Genomic DNA, 25,601 nt, shown 5'->3' on the forward strand with positions numbered 1-25,601 from the left:
CTGTCCCTTCCCTGCAAGATGCCAGCTCCATCTGGGAACAGGGACAAAGCTGTCAGGCAGCAGGGCTGAGACTGTGAGAAACTCAATTCCTGGGGCCCTCCAGAGCAATTCAGCAAAGGCGGAATTATGACTCACCACCCATCACCTTATCTAATGAGTCTGGAGCTGATCCCCACTCCCACTTAGACCAGTGAGATCTGTCTCCCTCTTCCCCATTTTGCTCATCATTTCCAACTTCTATTCTCAGTTAAGCATTTCAGCAGGCAAACTTCCCAAGTTCCCTGAACAAGGAATGACCAACAGACCCCAGGTCAGAGGCTGTGGATGGTTACCTCCCATCACTGGAGCAAGGAGACAGATTTATCAGCACAACAGCCTCTTCCAGTCCCTCAGAGTTGAGCAGCTCAGCCTGCTCCTCCAGCCTCATGTGGTACGCCAGTGCCTGCAGCCAAACATGTGCAGATCCCACATGGACAGCCTCCACTGGGTCCCAGAATGGATCACTGTCCTGGTTCACGGCTGGATCCTCCCCTTCCAGAAAGCGCTGGTAAAGTTCCTCCATTAGGAACTTCCTGTTAATGAACTTGGCCTTCGACCATACCCACACCTGTGGATGAAGTGATTTGGGCAGTCACGGACACAGACAACAGCAAGGCATTCCTCCACCTATTTACATACAATAAATTGTTCTGACCAAACTACATCAGAATTCATATAAACACAAAAGAATGCAGGAAAAGAAAGAGAGGATTTTTGTTACAGATAGATGTTTGGACCTTTCACCCACAATAAAGCAGCGTGAGACTTAAGGCTCTGCTCCAGGGAGAGGATCATATATTATGTAGAACGGAGATTTCAGAGATTTATTAGAACACAACTACCTTTCCTCTTCCTTTCAGCCCGACCCAGTATTGCTCATTAATTTGATTCTTCTGCATTAAGAGAGTTTTCCCGTGGTCTTATTTTCCTCTGCTTTCAGCTTTAATATTATTTGTTCTTCCAACAGGTAGACAAGAAAACACTACTGAAAATCTAAATGAATCACTCTGCTTGGATCTAGAGGCTCCTCCTGGTTCCATCACTGTGTTTTTAAATAACACAGAAAGAGCATCGTCTCTATGACCTAAGCTTGGTACAGGCTAATTTTATGCAAGAACAACTGGAAATGCTTTCACAAGAAAGCAACAGCATTACACATTGCAGCTCTGATGGTTTGAAAGATTAATGGACATTGATGATGGTAAAATGAGGATAATTTACATTATCAAATATTCCTGCAAGCTGACAATTCACAAATCAGAATGGGCAATCAATTATGAGTGTGCTATTAAGTACAAGAAGTGAAAATATAAAATTGCTTTTCTTTGTCCATCAGTTGTGAAAACCTCTTGTTTTAGAACAGAGTAATAAAGCTCCCTCCTCCATTATTTAAAAGGTGAAGCATTGTTGCTAAGCAGCCAATGACCAGCTGCAACAAGGATGTGACCTGGTGCTCACCAGTGGCTATAGAGAACCATCAGTGAGTTCTTGGCAGTGAGTGCCTTCACTGTGAGGTTTTCCAACAGCTTCTCCACATCAAATGTGCCTATTTCACTACAACAGGAGCATCCCTGTCAAGAAGTTCAGCAACAGAGTGTTTGAGAGTAGCTAAGTGTACACACACATGCCAGGGCAGATCAGCCCTTTAGGGGCAGAACTAATACACCTCAGGGATCTCCTGTAGATAATACAGGCTACCCAGGAGAATGGCCGCTCCATGTACAAGCAGTAAAATGGGTTCCTCCTGATAATTGAATAGATCCAGCAATGGCTTGGGAAGAGAGTAATCCATGTATGGTGGTACAGAAGATGGGCATCAAAGAGTGGGAGAGTAAAAGAGCACAGCTCCATTAGGGCACAGCACAGACAATACTGCAAGGATTCCACAAGGATGAGCATTCAGCATGTATATTCCTTATCTTCTCTTTAAACATTTTCTTTGCATATAAGGCTGACTTGTTCAGCCTTCTTACCTGCTGTGTAGTTTCATGTGTCACTTTTACTGTTATTTCCTTTTGTAGGTCATGGCCTCTGGAGTCTGATAAGGCCAGATTTTTCACCTTCAATTCAAATTTGAGGTCCTATTAATTAAAAAAGTTTCTTCAGCACATTCATACCCAAGACACCTTTAGCTATGCAAGTTGGCAATATTTTCCTTTAAAATGAATACTAGAGATTTATGTGATCCTGCTTACAGAGGAAATTCTCACCACTAAATTTCTGCAGTGCCCAGGATTTGACATCCCCTCTATTTCAAATGTTTGAAATCCACCTGGAATGAGGCTTCCTTTACCTCCCCCACTGACATAGTACTGACATAGCACTCTGCCATGAGGTTGCACAGAGAAAGGAGAACCTTTATCCTAACCAATGTATTTCAATTTTTCTTCAGGAATCTCCTCCAGAAGCTACTTAGTTTAAATACTCAAAAGTTATTATTGTCCATTTAGATTGCCCTTGGATCTGTCTCAATATTCCAGTGTTGAAGAACAAGCCTGAGGAGAAATTCTCCCTTCTTGGAGCTCTTGTTCTCTAGAAAGCACAGAATCAGCCGCTGCTAGCATATTTATACAGAGCAATGGCCCTGAAATGCTGCTGGCAGCCTGCACTCCCAAATTCACACTCACCCCATGTCCCGCCTCTGCCCACAAGGTGTTGAGGGAGATGAGGAAAATGAAAGAATGGAGAAAGTGGAAAGCCAAAAGTAATGGGAGATGCTCTTACAGTTCTTCCTATTCATGCTCAATATTGTGCAAAACAAGTGCGACCCACAGAAGCCAGGGTTCTCACCTTCCTCAGCTCCTGGCTCATCTGATTTGCCTCCTCCACCAGTGGCATCAGCTTGATGTAGTCATGAAATACCGCCAGGACGCTGGGATCTGCTCTGTTCTGCCCACTGCCCACAGTGCCTTCAGGAATATATGAACAGGAGAGGTGAGCAGGCTGTCATCCCCTGTAGGTAGCTTTAGAGGGGCACTTGTTCTCAGCCAGAAAGCAATGAAAAGCCCCTGGCCAATGCCACTGTCTTGCCCTGAGCTGGACATTCAACATCCAACCTGCTCATGTCTCATAGGGAGAGGGGCAGTGTGAAAGCAGCTTAGCTGAGCTCACTTCCAGAATCAGGCTGAAAAGATGATCATAGAATCATAAGGGTTGGAAAGACCATCAAGATCATCCAGTCCAACCACCCACTCATCCCTATGATGCCCTCTAATCTACATCTCTCTGTATCTCACAGTTCCAGAGATAGTGACTCCATCACCTTCCCTGGTCAGCCAGTTCCAGTGCCTCACCCCTTTCTGAGAAGTTTATCCTAATATTCAACCTGGAACAACTTCAGGCCTCTTGTCCTATCATTGTTATCTGGGAGAAGAGACTGACTCCCAGCTCACATAACCTCTCTTCAGGCAGTTGTAGAGAGCAATAAAGTCTCCCCTGAGCTTCCTCTTCTCCAGACTGAACAAGCCCAGTTTCCTCAGCTGTTCCCCATAAGCCTTGTGCACCAAATTCTCTGCAGCTTCACTGCTCTTCTCTGGGCAGGCTCCAGGGATCATATTAGAAAAGTGGGCTTCAGGCAGAGGATTTTGCTGCAGGTATATTTGGAGAACTGGCTCAGCCCATTCTGAACACCTGCAGCTTTGGTGACACAGCTGGACACGAGGCACAAACTTCCCTCAGAACAGCTAGTTACACACAGGTGCTCAGATGTGCATTCACTGCACCCCTCACTGGGCGAGTGACAGCAATGCCATGGAGCATCAGGCATCTCAACTGAGTCCTATGTGTGCCTTCAGCCCTCCCACAGCCACTCATCACAGGCACTTGGTTACACCTCAGCCAAACACCTGGAGGCAGCAGCATGATTATGCTGACTGCTCATTGGGGCTGAACGACTACTGCATGCTTGTATGGGGATGGAGTAACAGAGAAATGTAAGAGACACTTAATAACACAAAATGGTCAGGCAGATTAGTACACAGTTATAAACAACACATACCCCCAGGTTCTTAAAGAATGATAAATACTTGAATGCAGAATATCTATAGTAAATACTCGCTGGATGTTAGGTTTGTCTATTTCATATTTACAAACCAAACATTTTACTGGACTAAACATATTAAAATGGCTTGCAGGAAAGTCTCATTCTGACACAGAGGGCAAGTGCACACATTACTATTTAGGAACACAACAGTATAAACAAGTAACAGCTACTAGACAAGCTTTTGGTTTCATGAAACAACATACAAACTAGTAAAATAAATTCAAACAAAACACATTTCTCTTTCTATTGTAAGCAGCAGATAGGTATCAAGCAATTAGTGTGATTCACAGCTGCTTCTGTGCAAAGCACTGCACGGCCTCCAGCCCACAGAACAGCGTGGAAGCTGCAGAATGACAAGGCAGGTTCTGAAGATGTCTGCACATGATCCAAGGTGATGAAACACCAGTCCCTCAGAATAACGTCACCCCACGCACAAGTACTAACACTCACCAAGTTTATCCACACTGAAACCTTCTGCTGCTGCCAACTCAGACTGAAAGAAATCGTAGTCATATCTGCTCAGGTCCTCCTCTGTTCTCTGTGCAGGTGGTCCGACATAGAGGTAAGCACTGTTTGATCCCAAAATAACACGATCCTGAAATGTTCAGACAAAGGATGCTCTAAAATCAGGGATACAACATGTCAAGTGCCACTGCATTCAGTGGTCAGTAGTGGATTTCTCCCTTGTGAAAGAAGACAATATGCCTTTACTGAATCACAGGAATAGTCACCATTTCCACAAAGTCCTCTGGCAAGGACTGATTTTGTTTGAGGTGAGGATGAACCCCGCTAAGATTCATTTGATGTCTGTTGATTCTGGTCTGTCATGTTCACAGAAGAAATTGCTTAAGACTTCCATAAGAAAGGCACAGAGGTTATCTGCATCTGTACCAATAAATCATTCTGAAGCTGAACAAAGATTCTGATCTCCTTCAGAGCAAGACTGCTTCACTGGACTGATTTTAAATAAGTAAATAAAATTGACCCTCCCTTAGACACATGATTCTGTTGGAAGACACAGTGCTCGTTCTCAACCTTTGGTTTGGACTTAGTGTTTTTTCCCTCCAGAGTTTTGTTTTATGTTCAAAGAAGATACTCACCGAGTGCTGCAGTTCTGTTTCCCCTGTGATGGTCACTCCATTCACAACAACCTTGCACTTATCCCGTGGTGCTAGAGTAACTTTGCCATCAGCATTTGTAAATGTGGCATGTTTGTCCAAAATGCTGAAAGATGTCAAATTTACTTGTGATTCACTTCTTGTTTTTCATTTGAAAAACATCATAGAACACTTAAGTCAGAATTTCAAACATGATACATTTAGGCTGCCACTCAAGAGGCAGTGGGGCTCTGTGCTAAGTGCCAATTTGGCTTCACATTTTAGCCATTACAAGAATGGCAGTTCCTAGAAACATAAGAAGCTTGTCAGTCATATGCTACAGCCTTTCACTTCCCATAAAAAGTTCAAAATAATCATATCCCATGTTTATGCAGTTTATTACATTTCCTTAAATTAAAAAATATAATAATAAAATTAACACCAAAAAACAAGAGGATCGTGAAAGAAAACATCTTGTTTTCTATAAGTTAATGTACTTACCCCAAACCTCTTAGGATTATGGCATTTGAGGCTGATTGACCAACATCACAAGTACCTTAAATAAAAATAAAAAAAAAAATAAAATAAAAAAATAAAAAAAAAGGCATTTTCCAGTATAAATTGTATGCGCTTTAAACACCAATAGGTAAAGAGCGTTGAAGCTTTTACATTCCTTTTTACCTTTTCTCCTTTGCATTAGTGTGAAGAGCTGTGCTTGGCACAAGCCTTTCATACTAGTGTTACTACTTGAATATGACAATATAGTCAGTCATTCTCTCTTTAGAGACAAGACTTGATGCTGAGAAACAAAAAGGATTCATTCCACGTGGCCTTTGGGTCAACACAAAACCAATTACAAATGTATCTGAGAGCTCTCAGAAATTCCTGGGGTACGCTACCAGCAAACAGTGGGGAAGCACAACCAGACTAAATACCCTGTATGCAACAGAGTGCCTGATCTCCAAATACCAAATCTTATAACTGTAGCCCTAAGTCAGTGGTGGAAAACCAGCAAAAAACAGCCTACGTAGAAGTGGGTGCTCAGGCAATAAGGAGGAAGGCAAGAGGAACGTGGTTAGCATTGGATCATCAGCTTTCATAATGGAGGTTCATATTTTTAAACCAACATTTTTAGGGGAAGAAGTAAACAACATCCAATAGATTGGATAGTATGGCTTACTTTTCTATTGTATATGACTTATTTGTCTAGAGCATCGTAGCATTTTTTGCAATAGAAACACTTCTCACAGTAAAAATCTTCAGCTCTGATCTCAGATGGAACACAGACTTTATAATAGAGAAAAAAGTTGTCAAGAGCTTAAGAAATAAAGCAAATAATTTTGACTCCTATGGCTGAATAACCAAGTGTGACCACAGTTCTGTTATGTGAGAGTCCAAGCACAGAAAGCACTATTCATATGCTGACTTCAGGACTTTAAAAAGCATTTACCATCCTGAATGAAATGCTTGAGAACCCATGAAAGCTGAGGATCTTCATTGATATTCAGGAGATATGGGAACGTTTCCATCATCCACCTCTCCTGTGCAAGAATTGAGAAATATATAATTTCAGTGGGGTACACCTGAAAGCTTGAAATAACAGCTAATATTACACATAGAGTTCCAGTTTTTGGTGGTTTTTCTTTTTAAAGACATCACCATACAGCAGCTTACATAAAAACGTCCCCCCCGCCCCAATATAAATGCCTAACACTAAAGAGGGCTGCATTGTGATACATACTCATAGTCTCCGAGTTCCAGGGTGTTTATAATATGACTAGCTTTAAAGGAAAGAATCTTCGTCTCTCTTTGTCAAGGACTTTGAAATGACACAAGTCAGAGTTAATGTAACAAAGCTTAGTGCGTTCACTGGCACTTTTAAGTTTTATTTAAGTAATGATTCCATAAAACTGCAAACTAAAAGCAAGAAGCTATAATATACACACCAGTAGTAAAAGCAGACAGCTTATTCTGTTATCTTAACTCAAGCAAAATTCAACATGATATTGTGGAGCCACAATCAAGGACTAAATTATCACCAGTTTTCCCAAGCTAAAAAGTCCCAAGAGGGCTGTGCTGGCGCATTGCTGGCAAAGAAGTGTGTGAATTTATCTGAAGCGTGTGAACAAATCCTAAAGATTACAAGACAGGAGCAAACACCAAACTGAGTTTAAACTCCAAGACTGGAGTTTAAGGCATCTGGAACAATGACGCTGGGAGACTAGCCTGCATCATGGCAGAGTACTGCTGCTCCCACTCCTTCCGGGTCTCCTCCAGCTGAGCCTCCCATGTCACCTGTGCGCTCCGTGTCCGCCCATCGCTCTCAGCCAGCAGCCGCGGCTCTGCTGAAGAGAGACAGCTTGAACCCATGCACCTGCATGGGAAACAGCAAGCTCCGTGAGAAACAAGGGCTGCACACCAGGAGGAGGCCTGGCCTTGCAGAGCCTCCTAGGGTGGCACAGGACCTGCTTTCACCGTCCCAAAATGAAAAGAAAACTGCCATCTTCATTCTCTTCTTCTAATGAAAGGTGACCACTAAGATTTTGTGCCACTCTCACCTTGCTATAATCCCTAAAGATGATATACTTTTCACTCCTGCCTGTTGATGTTGCGTCCTTATTTAGACTTGTTTGAGGCTTTTACCTTGAGCAAACCATCAACACCTGATAAGGGGACTGACTGTGAGCAACTGCATGTTCCTGCATCAGGGCTGCAAATGAAGGCAGGGACTCTTTCTCAAAGGCAGAGCTAACTTTGTTCATTATTATTTTTTTTAAAGCAGCATCTGTTTTGATAATGTCTGGGGGGAGAAAAAAAAGCCCATACCACAACTATCAACTGCTGCTTACACATCAAGAGGCAGAAACACAGCAGTGCTGTTAGGCTGCCTAAACAGAGAGTGAGCTGGTGGTGCAAGAAGAGCATCCTCTTTGTGAGGCTGCCCATCTGGGCAAGGTGTTTGGTAGGTGCCATCCTTACATGTCACATCTCAGGCAGACTCAGATAGAGTCCTGATCAGACAGTGGAGGGCTTGTACTGCCACACATCCTCCTGTCGGGGTTAATACAGGCCTCCTACACTTTGTGTCCTCTCCTCTCCTCACACCTCAGCTTGTGATTTTGAATTACTTGGAACAGGCACAGTGGGGTCAGCATTTTATAAACGGCTTGGCTGTCTGTGCCCCTCTGCCATCCACTTTTTAAGAAATCCACCTGTAGACCTACATCAGCTTACTTCCCACCATACTGCTCCCATGTCACATGATACCAAAAAGGTCTACTAGTGTTTCGGGAACTCAGAATCTATTTGTTACCTGTAGCTGTATTTACGCCGAAATACATACGTGCTTCATCAGATATTGATCTCCCTGCACTTCCAAGCCCAGACATTCTAGACAATAGTTTGTTATTTTCAGCTTTCAGTTCTCTTATAAGCTTTTCGGTAGGGCTTGCATTTACCACTGCTTTGTTCCTGATCCGTTTTGCCCTTTTGAAATGTGGAAACACATAAAAGACAAAACAAAAACAAAACCACAGTCTCAGCAAAGGACAAGACTTTTTTGTAAACATGACTCTTTTTTCCCCTGCCTCTTTTGTTATTTTCCCTGCTCAGAAATATCCCATGCAGCTCTGGAACTTCTGAAGCTAAAAAGAATCTGATGGAAAATTTGCCCCTTGGCTGAAAGACATGTTCTCTCCTACTACTACAGCAATTACAGAGCTAGAACTCTGGTTTTGCCCTCACCAGCCCAGTACAATCCTTCCCTTCTCCACCTAACCCTAACCTGCACATGTGAAAGCAATTCAGCTGCATGCAGAACTGAATTGGCCCTGCCTGGGAATAATAAATCTCCCACTCCTGACACCTGCTGGCATCCAGGCTGCTTTGGGTGCAAGATCTCTGAGCTGCAGACAAAGCCCAGCTGAAAAGATTGCGAAGAGAGATCCTCCAGTCCTGAGTCTGAGAAAGGAAAGGAGCAGAACAGGAGCCGTCTACTTCAGAAGAGTGACTCAGGGAAACAAATAGTTTCCTTTGTCATACAACTCATTTTAAAAATGTGTTATTCATGAAAAAGAATGAAAAATCATCTCCTAAAATGCTGCTCTAGATTATTCACAGATTCATTCCTCCACCATTCTGAACTGTTGATCAATTAGAATTGTTATCTTTTGTCATTTTGCCCAACATCTGACTGCAACTTGCTCCAAGACCAGAGAGGAAAATACTATAGAAGTGCACCATATGCACCTTTCAGCATATCGTAAGGTTGACAAAGTTTCTTCATAGCAGATGTCTGCTGGACTCAAGGCTGCAATCTGCAAGCATACAAAAGTATTAACGGTCCTTAGATTTTGAGTGATGGTTGTTTAAGTAGTTTTAAATACTTCCAAAAATCAGAAAAAGATTAACATGAGAAAATATACCACTAAGTCCTGAAACATAAAAGGAGAGGCCTAGCGTCCTAGCAATATGGCTGCAAACATACTCTCTTAGATGTTTTTGACAGAAATGAGAAGGAAAGATGAAAAAATATAAGCAGATTAAAAAAACAAATACCTAAGGTGTCAGAGTCCTACCATCTTTGGCTTAACCCAACAACCTCAAAAATACTTTGCTAGTTCCTGTACAAATAGCAGTTGTAGAACGTCCTCAAATTTGTTCACATCATCATCACTGAACTATTAAAGGTAGTATTAGGTGGAATTCGGTTAAGCTGTTTTAAGACTATACGCACATAATGCCAACAGTTTCACACATGCAAATTTCCTATTCAAATTTTCCAGTCAGCTAAGGGTACCTTAATTTACATATACATGTATATTTGTATTTGTGTGTGTACATGTACATATATTTATACACACACATGTATATACGCACAATACACGCACACCCTTTGGAGCACACAACTCACTTAAGACAAAGCAAAGATCCTGTGGAGATTAATCTTACTTAGGAATGCAACATCTGGTCCACAGTATAAACAACAATCTCAGAAATCAGGAAAAAATATCGAATAGAATCAGTTTACCATGATTGTCCTGCTGTTCCCCCCAAGAGCAGATTGCAAGAGTTTAGTCAGCACTGAGTCCCTGTATGGGATATGCAGCACTTTTCTTCCTGTTGCTACCTCAGCCAGAGCACTACAGGAAAGTAAAGGGTTTAACAAAAAGGTGTAAAAAATGTCAGCATATATATAAGGCAATTTTAGGAAATAAGAGATAGACAGATTAGATACTGCAATAGATGCACTATGGAAACTAAAATAAAAAAACACCTCTCATTCATACATAACTTGAATAATTCATTGTTCAGACTTTCAGGCTGAAAGAACTGCTCTGAATGGCTCAGTTCAGAGTTTCAGAAGAGCTTGGACATATGGTGCACTGAGCACTGGCCTTGTCAGGCTCTTTCACCTGTCACCGCCTGGAAAGCACTGACAGGGCATGGAGCCAGGAAAAATAACTAAGTAAATAGATAAATATTTTTGTTTCCATGTGCTTATTCATTAAGTACTTCTATTAACCACACTGAATTTGAAGATCTGAATGGAGAGACAGATTGTTTCACACGCAGGACTTTGTCTTCTACCTTACAGATGGGGATATAAAAAACATGATGATTACCTGATGACATTTCCTAATGTGGTTAGGCTTAGATTTACACGCGTTCCTTCCTTCAGTCTGTCTTTTTCAGATCCTGATGATTTTTGCCTTTCACTTCCTGCCAAGTCCACCAGATTGATAACTGACTGCTTAGTGATAGCTTCATCTAGGAAAATCTGTTAAAACACATCACCAGCATAATGAAAGGTCACCAAATCAGTGCTTCAGACACTATCGAGATACAGAAAAGTGTACCGTGCGCACATTCTCAGAGTAATTGTGCTGTTTTGTTTACCAACACCGGTGCACTCCAGAGCAGCACTGATGAACAACACGTGTCAAAACTGCAAGCAGTCATGGCTGGCCCAGCAACCTGGGGTGAGGAAACCTGATACACACTCATCCACTGCTCTGCGGTGACAGAGGTAAGAAACAGTGGGAAGCAGAGCCCTCACACTACCTGTTTGAATTGGATTGTGATAACCATGTGGGATCGACTGCTGGAGGCATTCATGGTAGTCGTAGCTGTTGTTCTCATCTTATTCCCCTGATCCATTAACCGCTCAATCTGCGCGTAATTATCACAAGGCACCAGCTTCAAGCCGTCCACGTAAAAACCTTGTTGCTGGTCTTCTCTAATCTTCAGCCCTCCAGGCTTTCTGGTCTTAGACAGCAAGTCTATGACCTGTGGAGAGAGATTCATAGTTGAAATATTCTACTAAATATTCACTCCCAGTAAAGACAGAATAATTAAAATAAAAAAGAGAGAGAGGCTACAGCTGACCACATGGTAGCTGTTGTAACTACCGTATCTAGAAACTCATTCCCAAAGAGTCCCACTTTGCAGAAAACTTAATCTATACTGAAGGTTAATTCTGCAAACATCTTAAGTCTGCAGGTATTACGTAGTTAGTTGTTAGGAGAAGTTTATAAAAGCTTACTCTATGAGCTGCCAAAATGAACTGTTTGCTTTCCCCTGTGCTTGTTTTTTTCCCCTCTCTTTCTTGTCCACTGCGTCAGATATGATTGAAATTGGCCAGATGTCCCAAAACTAATGAGGAGAATGGTTCAGGGGAAAGAATCCACAAACAAGTGGCAAAGATGCATAACTCTTAGAAGGAAAGCTAAAAATGCAATCCTCTGAGACATACAACATCTTCAAAACAACCTTCTTCCCTTCAGGTTACCCATTTGCATCAGACATCTCCTGTTCTGACATCTCCTCTGTCTGCCAGTAGAGGAAGATAACACAAAGAGAGAAAGGAAAACAATAAAAAATATCACCTCCTTAATCACCTTTTTTTCTTCAGCAACAAGCCAAATACATAAAGGAGAAAAGCAGTGGTGCGTATAGCAGCCAGGGGGCTATGGTGGCAGTTGAGGCCTCCTGTCAAAACACTGCTGGCTTTGCTGCACAGATCCCTCTCGAATTACCACTGTGTGGAGAAATGTGCCTCCTTGTATAATGGCTTTTGCGAAGGACAGCGCTGTACCTTGAGACCAGTTTTGGTCTGATATATCCCCCGTGTAACTCTCACTGTCCCATTCTGGTAGCTGAATATGAACCTGAGAAGACTTTTGCTGCCAGAACCTCACGTAGCTTAAGCAGCAAAAAGATACTGCTGGGCTCAGATACTGTCCACATCCATCAGTCCAGCAGGGTCATGAAAGGAGAACAGAAGACTTGTTTTCCAATCACAGTACACAAAAAATACACAAATGTAGAACTAATATTTGTTAGTAGTGGAACAGAGTGAGATCATTACCTGTTCATTGTAGATTTCCAGCATGCTGAAAGTAATCTGTAAGGATAAGAAATAATAAAAAGGTAATATGCATTTGAAAAAAAAAAAAAAAACAAAAACCCTTGGAATGGAGTGTCATCCCATTGTAAAAATAAGTCAGGTTACCTGGATCAAAACCTCCCTTCATCCCAACCCATTATGTCATTTTAATTGAATCAGTTATTTATCAGACACATAACCTTTGATCACAGCTGTGCTTCCTCTCCAGCATTTCTTTAATTTATCTTTGCATATGTAATCCTTGCTGCTTAGGTAGGCTACATCACAAGATGCAATTTAGTAAATATTAAGTGACTAGACAGCATCTGTAGAAAAGTCCAGATCAAATGTTAATTTTTGATAGAACTATTAGCTGGCAGGGTGACAGGGAGCTTCTAGAGAAAGTCTAGCAGAGGGCCAGAAAGATGACGAAGGGCCTGGAGCATCACCTTTATGAGGAAAGGCTGAGAGATCTAGGACTGTTCAGTCTGCAAAGACTAAGGGGATTGCATCAGATACTCAAGATCCACCAGGATGTCTTCCTGTTCAAGCTACTGTAATGAACTACTTTAGCAGGGCGGTTAAACTCAGACATGGGGATGGACCTTCAGAGGTCCCTCCAATCCCTATGATTCTGTGAACTTTTCATTCAACATTTGGTTAGGATGTACCTCAGTTTGTGCAGTAATTTGTTCCATATGCCCACTGTTTCTAATTTTACTGATCTGAATTTAAAGTCTTCAGAGTACAACCTGGAAAGATCTTGGAATTGTGGGAGATGAAATGTTTCTGCATTTAAAACTAACACAATGAGTATTTCATGGCCCCTGCTGCCACCTAATGTCACTTATTGGTACCAAAACTTCTTTCCAAGGTTCCCTTTATTCCAACGGAGAGGGATTTTTAATAATCTCCATCACTTGTTCTTTAGGTAAACTTTCCAAATTTATGCATGTTTAGTAGCTAAGTTAGAATAATCATTAGGCACAAAATTGTAGCTTTAATATTATAGACTATTCTTCTTTGCTAAGAGGCTCTGAGCAATAAAAGGATGACCCAGAGCCCCTGAGCAATAAACGGATGACCCAGAGCCCCTGCATAAGGGCAAACCATCCCACCTTTTAATTAGGAGGAATGCAACAGATACTCCTCTAGGTTCTTTCTCTCAAGCTTATCTCTATCCAAGGATGCCTGATGTCCAGGAAATAAAGGCCTAGTGTTATATGAGTGTACGTAAGAAGTTTACTAATTGACAATATATGTTTGTTTAGCTACGATTTATGTTGAGCCAGTATATCTATATTTAGTTGAGTGTCGGAAAGATTGTGAACCTGAAGTACTGAGCCAATGAGGAACCAGGGCAGAAAGAGATAAGCGTTGGGTAACAGGACATAGAAGAGTTAACACTGTTTTCTACGTGTGCTCCTGCTTGCGTGAAGCCCTCCATCGCAATTGTGAATAAAATCTGCTTTATCAGAGATACTGTCCTGATAGATTATTTGGATATTTCCAACAGAAATAAATTACAATTTGTGCTAATCTCACCTGGTACTGCTTGTTCTTTTCCTGACTCTGGATTGCTTTGCAGAGCTCTTCACACACACTGGGAACCAGTCCTCTGTTTGCACCATACCCGATCATGGAGTAGCTCTTCCCTGAGCCAGTCTGGCCATATGCCAGGAGAGTTGCATTGTAACCCTGCCAGGCACTCTGCAGCACTCCTTGGCCGAGATCACGAAAGACTTCTCTCTAAAAAATGATCAAATACGTCATCATCGAAGATGAACAGGGAAATCCACACACAAGTGCTGCTATTTGGTAGGAGCATCCCCACTAACAGTTTAAACAAATGGTCAGGATTTACAAACACACCTAAGAATACAGAGTCGTCGATAATGCTTCAAACTGGTAAAAAGAGAGATGGCAATCAAATGCATTCATCACAGAATATCCCAAGTTGGAAAGGACCCACAAGGATCACTGCATTCAACTCCTGGCTCCACTCCAGATCACCACAACTGCAAGTATTATGTCTGTCCTGAGCAGTCTGTTCTGTGCTCTCTGCCCTCTGGTGCAGAAGCTGTTCATAACCCCCACCTGTCCCTCCCCTGACACAGCTTCTTGCTTTTCATTTGGGCCCTGTCACTGTCACCAGAAAACAGAGCCCTGTGAGGAGCTGCAGCAGCCATGAGGCCTCCCCTCAGCTCTGGGCTGAGCGCACCCAGAGGCCTCAGCTGCTCCTCACACACCTTGCCCTACAGACCCTTCACTATCTTTGTAGCCCTCCTTTGGTTACTTTCTGTTTTACGGTTTTATATTCTTCTTACACTGTGGTATCCAAACCTGCACAGCACTTGGCTGGAATGCTAATCACAGTGAAAATAAAGAAAACAAAATAACAAAGCTAAATGGCTGGTTTGCAATTGTGTATTACATACATCTGCTGTTAGTTGGCTCTTCGAACAAAATCTTACCTGGCCTGCGTAACTGTTAGATCCCGCTGAGATGAGCATACCATTCTCATCCTTCAGGAAGCCACTATGAGACCAATATGCCAGGTCAAATGTGAAGGTTTTCACGTGTCCTGGATTCCTAGGATCATAGATGCTTGTACTGTTGGATTCCATAGAAACCACACACCTACTTCCTGCATCCTTCTCTCTCTGTATCAAAATCATAATTGCTGTGTCAAAACATAAGCAGTCATCTACCAAAGTCATGTTCTAGTCTGCATTTAGCGGCTGTCACAAGCAAAATAGTTTTGCTTTAATTCTCCTTCATGTTATAACCTGAACACTTCCACCAACCTTAGCGGCAAAACACTTAATGGAAAAATCCATATTTCTGTCCATTATCTGAGATAACTCAGTGAAACATCTCTACTGAAGTATGTCCTGACAAACACCCTTTTGACAATGGTCTGTAGCTTTATTCATGTTGAAAATCCCACCATGAATATCTCCTGCTGTTTCCTGAAGACAGAATCTGCCACTGCATGTTTTTCATTCTGCCTTCTGAGAGGTGAGGCTATTACACCAAGGAGGTCAGTGTTCTACTGCGATTTTCATTGGGGTCAAGGCCCCAAGGCTACAGATGCATGCTTCAGCTTTTAGGAGCGCTTTTAGCAGGAATCCCTGCCATTTTTTAGATGAACAAAAACAAAGACTCCTCAAGCGATATACCTTCCTACAGAAAAGCTTTGTAATTGCTCTATTTAGTGATAAACAGCACAGAATCGTCCCTAGGAAATTTTGATCTTGTTCACAGAAAGGCCTGCTCTGCAGATTCTTAGAAGAATTGCTTCCCTATACCTCTTAGGGCCTTCTGCATACATCCATCACAATGCTGTAGGACAGCTTTCTTTTACAGGGCCCCCCCAAGCTCTCTGAAACCACAGCCACTACTTCCCCAAAATACACTTTTGCAGACACCTGCAGTTCCACCAGATGACTCCATTGCTCACCAACATACGAGTCACTTTCTCTTTTTAAAACTGCAGTCTCCTCCACTCCTCTCCATTGTTACAAAAACGTACTGCACACACGCCAGATATTCCTCTCCCTTATATAAACGACATTATCTTTTCCACTCTTCTCATGCCGATTGCAAGCCCACACAATAAACCAAGTAAAATCTATTGTCTCAATTTCATTATAAACCCATCTTTCTTTGTATTGCAGTCTTTTATCCTGTTAGGCTTTCTCAGACTGTTAGAAAAAAATAATAAACAGGGAAATCCCAGAGCTTGCTTTTGCTTCCATTTCTTTCTTTGTCCTTCAACGTTCTGAAATCCAATTCATTATTATGCTAACATTCCCAATTCTCTTTAAACTCCCTGGGCAATCTGGGAGTTTAAGCTTCCAAGAAACATAAATTGAATGTAAGTAACTGCATAAAAATGGAGAAAAACATTTTAACATTTAATAGGATTAAAAGACTCTTAAAATAAAAATCACTGGATTGTAAGAAGCCTTTAGGAAGTTATTAAATCTCATGCCAGTTTTCTTGTATGGCCATTGGTTTCTTTCTTTTCTCTGCCAAAGCACTGCCAAGGGAGGGAAATTCAGCCGAGCTGATTATAAAGAGGCTAAAAATTACTACTAAAATTAGCTTGTGTGTTCTCATTCCTTATACTTTCATACAAAGATAGTCTCTAAGTATAAAGAAGTATCATAAAATGCTACTAAACAGCCTTCACTAACAAGTCAGTCAATTCTATTTGATCAGGAATCCAAGCACATCATAGTTTCGTGCACTATGCAGAGCAAATGTTAGGGTTTGAAGTCTTTTCTTTCCCTATCACATTTTGATCTCTTACCCATTTTCTGAGCTACTCAACACAAGACTTACAATGTACATTTAAAAAAAAAATGTTCCTATAACTTCCCCTCCTCATCCTCTTTCATCATACGGACATTGCAGTTCAAGTGAAAACAAAAGATATCCAGAGTAAATAGTTACTAACCTGACTGAAAGGCCTCACTCGTACTGCCACTTTCACACTGTCAACATTTGGCATTTTTTAAAGCAGCATTCGGTCATGAATACTTCCAAGAAGCAAAATATTGAAGTGCATGCAGCTACTTCTCTAGAACGTCCTGTTCTGAGACAGAAAAGTCATGGCCCCGAAAGAAATTGCTTTTACACACTTAGTCTGTTATTAATACATTCATTCATTATGTACAAGGTGTTAGTTAACCAATAAATTATTTCTTAAAGTAACTGTAGTAGCTTTTACTAATCGAAAAGTTTAATGTCAGGTTCCACCATTTTGTAGTCTTCAAAGTTGCATCCATATATAAATTAACATACATAAAAAATAATCCGTTGTCTAAAAGACTGCACATCAAAATAGTACTTCCATGTCTCCTTTTAAAAGAATAGTCCTTTTCATCTACTCTTACAAACTGAAACCTCACAGGGACATTTACTCTGTAGGCTGATGATAACGAGATCATTATTCAAAAATACGGTTTGTGATTTCTGTACATTTTTGTACCTTCAGCGTTGTGATATGCAGGCTTCAAATACTGCAAAATGTTTAGACAGTAACTATTTCAAGTATAGTTGCTTTTGCATTAGTCTTATGAAAACATTTTGGAATTCGAGCCAAAATTGTGTGGGCAATATCCCTCTAAATTTGATACGCTATTGTAAGCATCAACTCTTCTAAACAGTTGGTTTTTTTTTGCTGACAACAAATTGTAAAAAATAGCAAAACATCTGAGATGTGATCTGGTTTTATAAACGAAAGAGCAGCTTTCCCAAACTTTAAGACAAATACAAAAAAAATATTGCACAGCGTAAAATACAATTGTTTACATTTTGACTTCAACACAGTACAACTTAACCGTGAACATTAAAGAAGTAACATTTTGTATTTGGGAACCCAATCATCTGTTCAAGAAGGTCAAACACCATCTATAAAATTTCAACTACCACATTGCAAATGTTTCCTTGGTACAGTAGTTCTAAACAAACTTTTAAAAACTTTTGGCCTCACTTTTGAGCATCACCAACTCTTGTAAACCAACATCAAAATGTCTGAACAATACAGGCTATTTAACCCACTATTCCCTCAAAAAGCTATCAGACAGTAAGCATATTGTGAAGTATACATTTTTATTTAACATTCCTAAAATAGGTTGTATTTACATATTATATAAACGTATGAAGTCTTAATATAAAATAGAAAACTGCATTGACTGAGGAAATCATACTCCATATGGAGTTACTTATTGAAGACCATTTGTTTATGAAATTTTACAATAATTTATATAAATTATCTCTTCCAAATTAGACGATTAATTTTTCTTTTTACTAATCCACACAATTTTGATGACTTTACAAACAGTGGTGTACATTACAAACTTAAAAAACAGTTACAGCATCTTCCGGCGCACAACTGGCTTTGGAAAATTGGACAGTCTTTTTTTGTTCTTTCGCACAGTCTTCTCTGTCGCATCTGCGGTTTCTTTCTGTTTACTTTTCATTTCATCCACTGGAGTTCCAAAAGGAGAAATGAACTTTATTTCCACTGGTGGAGGTGACCAAGAAACCTCTTTTCTTGCGGTTCTGCAAAAGCAAAGTGGAATTACAAAATAAATACCAATAAATTACTATGCGGACTACCTTGTAGATAGGATTAAAGCAGAAGTAGTACATTAGAAATCTCACTCTTGCTTCCATTCCTTACCAGACTGCTTCATGCAATCTCAGTCATTACTCTTAAGCGATTTTAGAGATTTTTGCAGGCTTTTAAGAAGTAAAGTGTCTTCAGATAAACTGTTTCCAGAAGAAAGCAAAAAAACAGGTCCAGAACCAAGACGTTCTCTTTATTCACTACCTGACCCCTTCCTGCCTTGTACGAGGAACTGAAGACCTTACAGGTATGGGTTTCCAGACGGAATAAGATGACAGAATCACAGAATTACCCAGGTTGGAAAAGACCTCAAAAGTCATCAAGTCCAACCACAGCTTAACCACAGTACCCTAACGAACAACCCTCTGCTAAATCATATCTCTGAGCAACAGGAGGGTACCACTGAGTAATCACACGAATAATTTATACCACTGTCTATCCCCCTCTTCTTCCATTACCACTACAACACAAAATCATTAAGTGGGGAAAAATGTGCCTATTAGGCCAGCAAGTTGGACTGGCTCTTAAAGTGAGGGCAGATATACATAGCCAAATGGGGTAGATGAAGTTAGGGGGCTAACAGATGAATCACAACCATAATAGAAGTAAGCATTCAAAAAAGAATTACGTACCTGCTTGCTTTCTTCACTTTTGACCCTGCAGGTCTACCTCTCTTCAATTTTTGTTTTCCCACAGGTTCTATGGATTTGATATCCTCCTCTTCTTTAGTTGGAAGCGCCTGCATTAAAGCAACAAGAATGTTTTTTTAACATGTATGCATTCTTACACTTCTAAAGAATACAAATGAAGGTTTATTTGAGGTCATAATAAAGTTACAATTTATAAAGGCACCGTGTCTCTGAAAAATATAAACTTTCCACCTCAAATTATTGTATCATCCTAAAATTCAGAAATTAACAAGTAATACACCACCTAAGTTTAAATAAAGTCACTGTGCCCTCTGTTAAAGCTAAGTTATTAGCTCTTAACCTACACAGATACAAAATCAATTTTCGTAGCTAGTTTTCAAATAACAGCAAACTTGTACTTGTTTAGCTTATTAAATGTCCCTCTTTAGGTACACGGTGGCTGCTCCAAAAGTAATGTTTCCTGTTTTATTATGCTGGCCCGCTACATCAGAGACAGCTGTTGATGGCATGTCAGTACAACATGAATGTTCCCACCAATATTCAATTCCATTTTCTTGCCATGTGACAGACAGCAGCAAAGGGACAGTCTGGCAGAATGGCATCTTGATGTGCAAGAGCGTATGAAGTGAATGTCTGTCACTGAATTCCTCCATGTGGGAAAACTGGCACCCAGTGACATTCATTGAAGCTTGCTGAATGTTTCTGGAGACCTAAGAGTGGATATGAGCACAGTGAAGCAGTGGATGGCACATTTCAACAGTGATGACAGCAGGTCATCTCTGCTGGTGCAGATTTTTACAAGCATGGCACACAGGCTCTTATTCATTGCTGGCAGTAATGCACAGCTAACAGTGGTGATTATGATAAGAAACGATGTAGCTGTGAATTTGCTCCAACAAATGGAACGATAACGCTATTTCAATCTGTTGTAGTTTCCATGCCAATAAGTAGGAGGCATTACTTTCAGATCATCCCAATTGTTTCCAAGGAAAAAGCAAGGCATGAGAAGAGTTAATTTGAAAGAGATATGGAGTAAAAGCATAAGATGTGACACTACATTTTTTACTTACCGGTTCTTCCACCGTTTGTGGAGTACTAGACACATTTTTCCTCCTTGACCTCAAAAGAGGAGGTGAAAAGACAAATTGAGAAGACAGGTCTGGGTCTAAATCCTGCACATGTTGGTCTGCTTTTCCAGCTAAAATGACAATGAATTGTTAACATGAATATACACTATACGGGAAAGAGACGTTAAATTACAGCTGAAAATCAACGAACAGTACAATAGCTTCCTAAAATAAAGGGCCCAATCAAGTTTACATTCACTGCCAATGTACTTTTCCCTATTAACTGTGTCTTTGGATCCATTATTTTATAGTGAATCGTGAAACAAGAATAAATGAATCACCGCCCAGAAAGTGTTTAAGGTCAGGCTGGATGGGGCTTTAAGCAACCTGGTCTGGAGAGGGGTGCCTCTGCCTATAGTAGGGGGGTTGGAGCTAGATGACCTTAGAGGTCCCTTCCAACACAAGCCATTTTATGAGTTTATGATTCTAACAATTAAAAAAATATATATGATCATGCGGTCTAATATAAAAGGAGAAAGCTCTGAGGTGACCTGATAGTGACCCCTTGGTATCTAAAGGGGAGCTACAAGAAGGAAGGGGGCAATCTCTTTAGCAGAGTCTGTGGTGATAAGACAAGAGGAAATGGTTTTGAACTTAAAGAGAGTAGACTCAGGGTAGATACAAGGAAAAAGTCTTCTACAGTGAGGGTGGTGAGGAACAGGAACAGACCCTGTTCCAGTAGACATTCAAGTCTAGGCTGGACCAGGTTCTTAGCAACCTGATATAGCTGCAGGTGAGCCTGTTCACTGTGGGACTAGACGGTGTTGGACTAGACGGCCTTTAGAAGTCCCACCCTCTAAGGATTCCATGATTAAACAGTTGTCTAGTCCATTACAAAATGCACTCATTCTAACTTAAAAAGTGAACATAATTTAGAAGTATGTCTTCTTTATTTCTCCACTGTGGGGAAAGGGATGGCAATAACATTAACTGATATCCTCCAGTGTTTTTATTTGAGAGTAATTAAGATGACAAGAAATTCAAATTAGATTTCACTCCGTTCAAAAAGTGTCAGCCTCAACTCATTTGTTCCCACCACAACTAGCCAACCAGACACAGAGTTCAGGTAAAAAGACTATTTTCCTCTTTCCAAATTTTTTCCTTTTGTACAGTTACAAGTCATACAACACTAAAAACTGTGTACTTGTAAGTATGATGTATGTTGTTTACAACTGAGCAATACACTGTACTTTACACGTGAACGTGTTACACCTACCCTTGAATTTCTTTGTCAGCTTTGTGAGAGGAGGAGAGAAAAAAAAGGATTCATTTTCCTCAACAGACAGTTCTTGATGAACGCTAGTTTTACGAGATCTGTTTCTTCTAACACGATCTGTTACAGTTCTTGATGTCTCATCATATCCTGATGTGTTTATGTCCGTAAGCAGTAAAGGACTGCCATCAGTTCCTTCAGAAAAGACTTCTTCCCTCGTGTTCTCCTCCAGTATTGATGGTAATCGTCTCTTTCTGCCCCGAATCCCTGACCTTATTGCAGTCCTGGGTGTGGTTGACTGCTCATTTGGCTGCTCAGGTGTTTTTTCAATAGTATCTGTTTTTTCTGGTTTAGCATGTGCAACTTTCCTTGTTCTTCTAGGAGTATCAAGAATTTCCACTTCCCCACCTGAAGGCGGGTGTTCCCGAGCAGAGACGGATTCCACTTCTGCGGACAGATTCTGTGCTGCCTTTCTAGCACTTCTTCTGGGAGTGACAGGAAGTTTCATTTCTGTTTGAGGAAGTGATGATTTTGACAAATCAAGGTCAGAATTTTCAGAAACATCTGAGGAACTCATTTTAGTTCTTCTGCCTCTTTTAGTTGGCCCAGGTAAAAGAGGCTGACCAGTAGGCTGTAGCTCTTGATCCATAGGAGTATTTTTAGCAAGTGGTGAAGTACTGCTTTTTACCTTTCTTGCACTTCTACTGGGACTAACTGCCATTTTTATCCTATGGTCAGTGCTACTCTGTCCAGTCTCTTGTTCTCCTGCTAAGCTTCTTCCTCCTTTAGTCCATCTGGAAGTAGCAGAAGCAATAACGGTACCCTCAGCAAGAGACATTTTCTCATTAACATCTTCCAAGAGTTCAGATGCAGCTTCCTTTACTCTCCTTGATCGTCTTGGAGTAACAGCTATGGGCTGTGTACTACTGGACAACGTTTGTCCATCAGATTGGCTGCTTTCTACTTTTTCTAGGTTAGTCTGTTTGGGCTTCCTACCTCTTCTCCTAGGAGTATCAGGTATTTGCTCATCTTGAGTATTTTCTACTGTCACAAGACTAGAAGTCTCAGACGCTTCTTTTGTTTGCCTGGTACTTCTTCTAGGAGACAGTGCAAAGAGAACTGGTTTGTCCGTCTTCAATATTTGCTCATCATCTGCTGATGGAATAATCAGAGTTCTAGTCAGTTGTCTCCTCGCACGTGTTCTAGGAGTGACAACATACTCTACATGATGTATTCTGTTTTCATCATCTGCTTCTTCTGGCACAGCTGTTAAAGGAGTTTTTGACTTCCGAAATCTAGTTACCTTTTTGCCTATGCTTTCATGAATAGACTGTTCCACAACTTCAGATGTAAATTCTTTACTTCTTGTGTCCTTGATTACATCCAACAAGTTCTCAGCAATAGCTACCTTAATGGGTTCAGGCACATAGGGAAGTGACTCTGCAATATTCTGAGACTCCTGGTCACTAGTTACAGTAGACACCGAATTTGTAACATGTTCTTCATTTTCAGTACTTCCTAAACTGTTCACAGGTTTTTCATCTGTTGTTGTAACAGCTGCATTAGAAGCATCTGCTGAAGCAAGGTCACCCATCTCTCCTTCACCTTCTTCTCCTTCCAGCACTAAAGTAAAATTACTCTGAGATATAAAAAGCTCTCCATCTCCTTCAACTGCATAGCATTCACCATCTTTATTATCAGGCAAATCACATGCAAACTGCTGCTCTATGGTATCGTAGTTGTATTGAAGATTGCCTGATGGATGTAGTTCACGACATGGAGATATTTCAGGTGATTCTTCTGAGGTTTGTGCCTTGACTGCAACTTCTTCAAGAACCTAAAGTTAAAGAAAAGTCTATTAATGCATTATTAATTACCAGACTAACTTCAAACTGAGCTAGATGAAACTAAGGACAGTAAAATGCTGTAAAAAACTGACCTCCCCAACGTTTCCTGCCACCATAAAAATAAAGAGAAAAATGAAATGTAGTGTTAAAGGCAACTAAGAAACATTTAAGTCATGTGGGTCCAGTCTTTTGGCTTGCCTTGGCCATACTGAGTCAAGAGAAATTGTTTTGGGCAGCATATAAAATATATAACATAGTTAATGTGTATGAGTAGCAAAGCTTTTTAAATAATTTAAAAAATATTTTTGATATTTTGTATTAAAACATAAAAAGAGAGCAACCCTGTCATAAAACTACTGAGATCTTTGACCTAATTTTTGTGAAACTACTGCATCAGTTGTCTACTTTGATGGAAGTGGCTGCAATTTTTAGTGAGCTCTCAAGGTGATCATGAGATTTTTGATCTAATTTTATTCTTCCTGTACTTCATCCTTAAAGCTCACAAATCCACATACTGCCAAAAAGCAATGACATGAATAAGGCACATCTGTGAAGAGAGATATTTTCTCCCTGACAAGATGTTCTTACAAAAGTCTAGAACAGAGAGACGACCATATTTTTGAAGCACTACCACTACTTTTGAAGTAACACAAACCCCATTTTAATAATAACATACATATCTGCTTAATAGCAAAAATCACGTCTTCACAGGCACACACATTCCAAGGTGGGCTGAAATATTATTACCAGCAGTCACTGTATTCTGTGCGCCAAGCAACACGAGTACACATGATATGTAACACGTGTGGGTTTTGATTCTACTAACTGTGTCATAGGTGCGAAAGGCAGAGTCAGCACTGCACTGTGCCCTCCCTTTCACAGCATTCCATTATCCATGCTTGAGCCATGCTCAGTCAACTCATGAAAAATACCACTAACAATCGCACAGTAATGTTAACAGTGCATGATCCTGTGGGGTCACATTACTAGCTGTCCAGGGCCACATGTAGTCTGGACACACCTGATTTAAGTTATGGTAAGTCAAACAAACATATGCTTACTAAAAAAAAAAAAAAAAAGCAATGGGATAAGTTTTTTGTTTGTTTTTTAATTACTACAGTTCTCAAAGCTCAAATCCTGACAAGTTTGCTTCTGTGTTACGTATCCAGTAAACACAAACGAGAAACACGCTGTCTGCCTTTACACAGTGAAGTTAACTTGAGTTAACCAGTTAAAAAAGATGAGATGTTCCTGAATGTCTTCCAGTTGTTTTAAAAAAAACTGTCCTAAAATTTGTGTTTTCTGCTTTGTAGAAAACGGGAGAATAATTCACTTACATTAATTTCTTCAGTTTCAGGAAGATCATTAGAATTGTGTATTTCCTGGTGTGGAAAAGAAGCGTCTACTTCAGCTTCATTTTCTAGGTTACACTCTTCAGGTAAATCAACAAGCTTTTCTTCAGGTTGATTTTCTGAACAGGTTCTGATCACATCCTCACTGTCAAGGACACTCATCACGGCTGAAAGAGATTAATGCCATTTTAACTTAACCATTAAATAAATCATATGAATTTAAGCAACAGAAAGTAAGTGAGGGAGTGTGAACGATCAATAGATTTCTCCACTGTGCTAAGCGTACCCAAAACATGGATACTCCAAATACTATTTTTCTCCAAAAGCTGCTCAGTAGTCCCACAAGACAATTAAATGAGAAGGGGAAATGAGCTGCCAAATCTGTAGAAAAAGAGAAAGGAAGAAAGAGTGGCCAAAAGGCACACTGACAGCTAGTCGCTGACAGCCTCAATACTGTGAACGCATTATTGTTTTGATATAGTAATTAAAAAAGCAGGTCCCAAAGCACATAAATTACAAATGGTGCATAACATTAAAAGAAACTCTAAGGTCTCCTTCTAGTATTCTATACTTCACCAGCTTTCTCAAGGTCAGTAAGACTGACCATGTATTTTCTACAAGAACCTTTCTCTGAGGAGTTTGTTGTCTACGCAAGTTAATGAAAATTAGCAGTAACAATCCTAAAGATATTTCAGTCTGAGACAC

The 25,601-nt window shown here is 40.5% G+C and overlaps 2 protein-coding genes across 6 annotated transcripts in view; both read right to left on the reverse strand.

Moving 5' to 3' along the window:
* Positions 1 to 17,092, reverse strand: part of LOC140249932 (kinesin-like protein KIF28) — a 22,087-nt gene extending 4,995 nt beyond the window's left edge. The window contains exons 1-19 of the mRNA XM_072332208.1: positions 17,031 to 17,092; positions 15,040 to 15,228; positions 14,111 to 14,314; positions 12,548 to 12,583; positions 11,242 to 11,466; positions 10,803 to 10,957; positions 10,208 to 10,319; positions 9,427 to 9,494; positions 8,492 to 8,664; positions 7,833 to 7,978; positions 7,644 to 7,696; positions 7,405 to 7,552; positions 6,629 to 6,719; positions 5,680 to 5,734; positions 5,182 to 5,305; positions 4,532 to 4,676; positions 2,830 to 2,948; positions 2,013 to 2,120; positions 333 to 607 (exon numbers count right to left, since the gene is read on the reverse strand). Of these exons, the coding sequence (XP_072188309.1) occupies positions 333 to 607; positions 2,013 to 2,120; positions 2,830 to 2,948; positions 4,532 to 4,676; positions 5,182 to 5,305; positions 5,680 to 5,734; positions 6,629 to 6,719; positions 7,405 to 7,552; positions 7,644 to 7,696; positions 7,833 to 7,978; positions 8,492 to 8,664; positions 9,427 to 9,494; positions 10,208 to 10,319; positions 10,803 to 10,957; positions 11,242 to 11,466; positions 12,548 to 12,583; positions 14,111 to 14,314; positions 15,040 to 15,228; positions 17,031 to 17,084 (2,480 nt within the window). The 5' untranslated portion in view covers positions 17,085 to 17,092. The remainder of the gene's footprint in view (positions 1 to 332; positions 608 to 2,012; positions 2,121 to 2,829; positions 2,949 to 4,531; positions 4,677 to 5,181; positions 5,306 to 5,679; positions 5,735 to 6,628; positions 6,720 to 7,404; positions 7,553 to 7,643; positions 7,697 to 7,832; positions 7,979 to 8,491; positions 8,665 to 9,426; positions 9,495 to 10,207; positions 10,320 to 10,802; positions 10,958 to 11,241; positions 11,467 to 12,547; positions 12,584 to 14,110; positions 14,315 to 15,039; positions 15,229 to 17,030) is intronic.
* Positions 17,093 to 17,213: 121 nt separating this feature from the next.
* The window catches only part of AHCTF1 (AT-hook containing transcription factor 1), a 50,812-nt gene continuing 42,424 nt past the window's right edge, over positions 17,214 to 25,601 (reverse strand). For all 5 annotated transcript variants that reach the window (XM_072331014.1, XM_072331016.1, XM_072331015.1 and 2 more), the window contains 5 exons: positions 24,882 to 25,063; positions 21,701 to 23,534; positions 20,428 to 20,555; positions 19,340 to 19,446; positions 17,214 to 18,640 (listed from right to left, as the gene is read on the reverse strand). In XM_072331014.1, coding sequence (XP_072187115.1) covers positions 18,448 to 18,640; positions 19,340 to 19,446; positions 20,428 to 20,555; positions 21,701 to 23,534; positions 24,882 to 25,063 — 2,444 coding nt within the window. In that variant the 3' untranslated portion in view covers positions 17,214 to 18,447. The remainder of the gene's footprint in view (positions 18,641 to 19,339; positions 19,447 to 20,427; positions 20,556 to 21,700; positions 23,535 to 24,881; positions 25,064 to 25,601) is intronic.

The sequence above is a fragment of the Excalfactoria chinensis genome, chromosome 3 (assembly GCF_039878825.1).
Source record: "Excalfactoria chinensis isolate bCotChi1 chromosome 3, bCotChi1.hap2, whole genome shotgun sequence".
NCBI lineage: Eukaryota > Metazoa > Chordata > Aves > Galliformes > Phasianidae > Excalfactoria > Excalfactoria chinensis.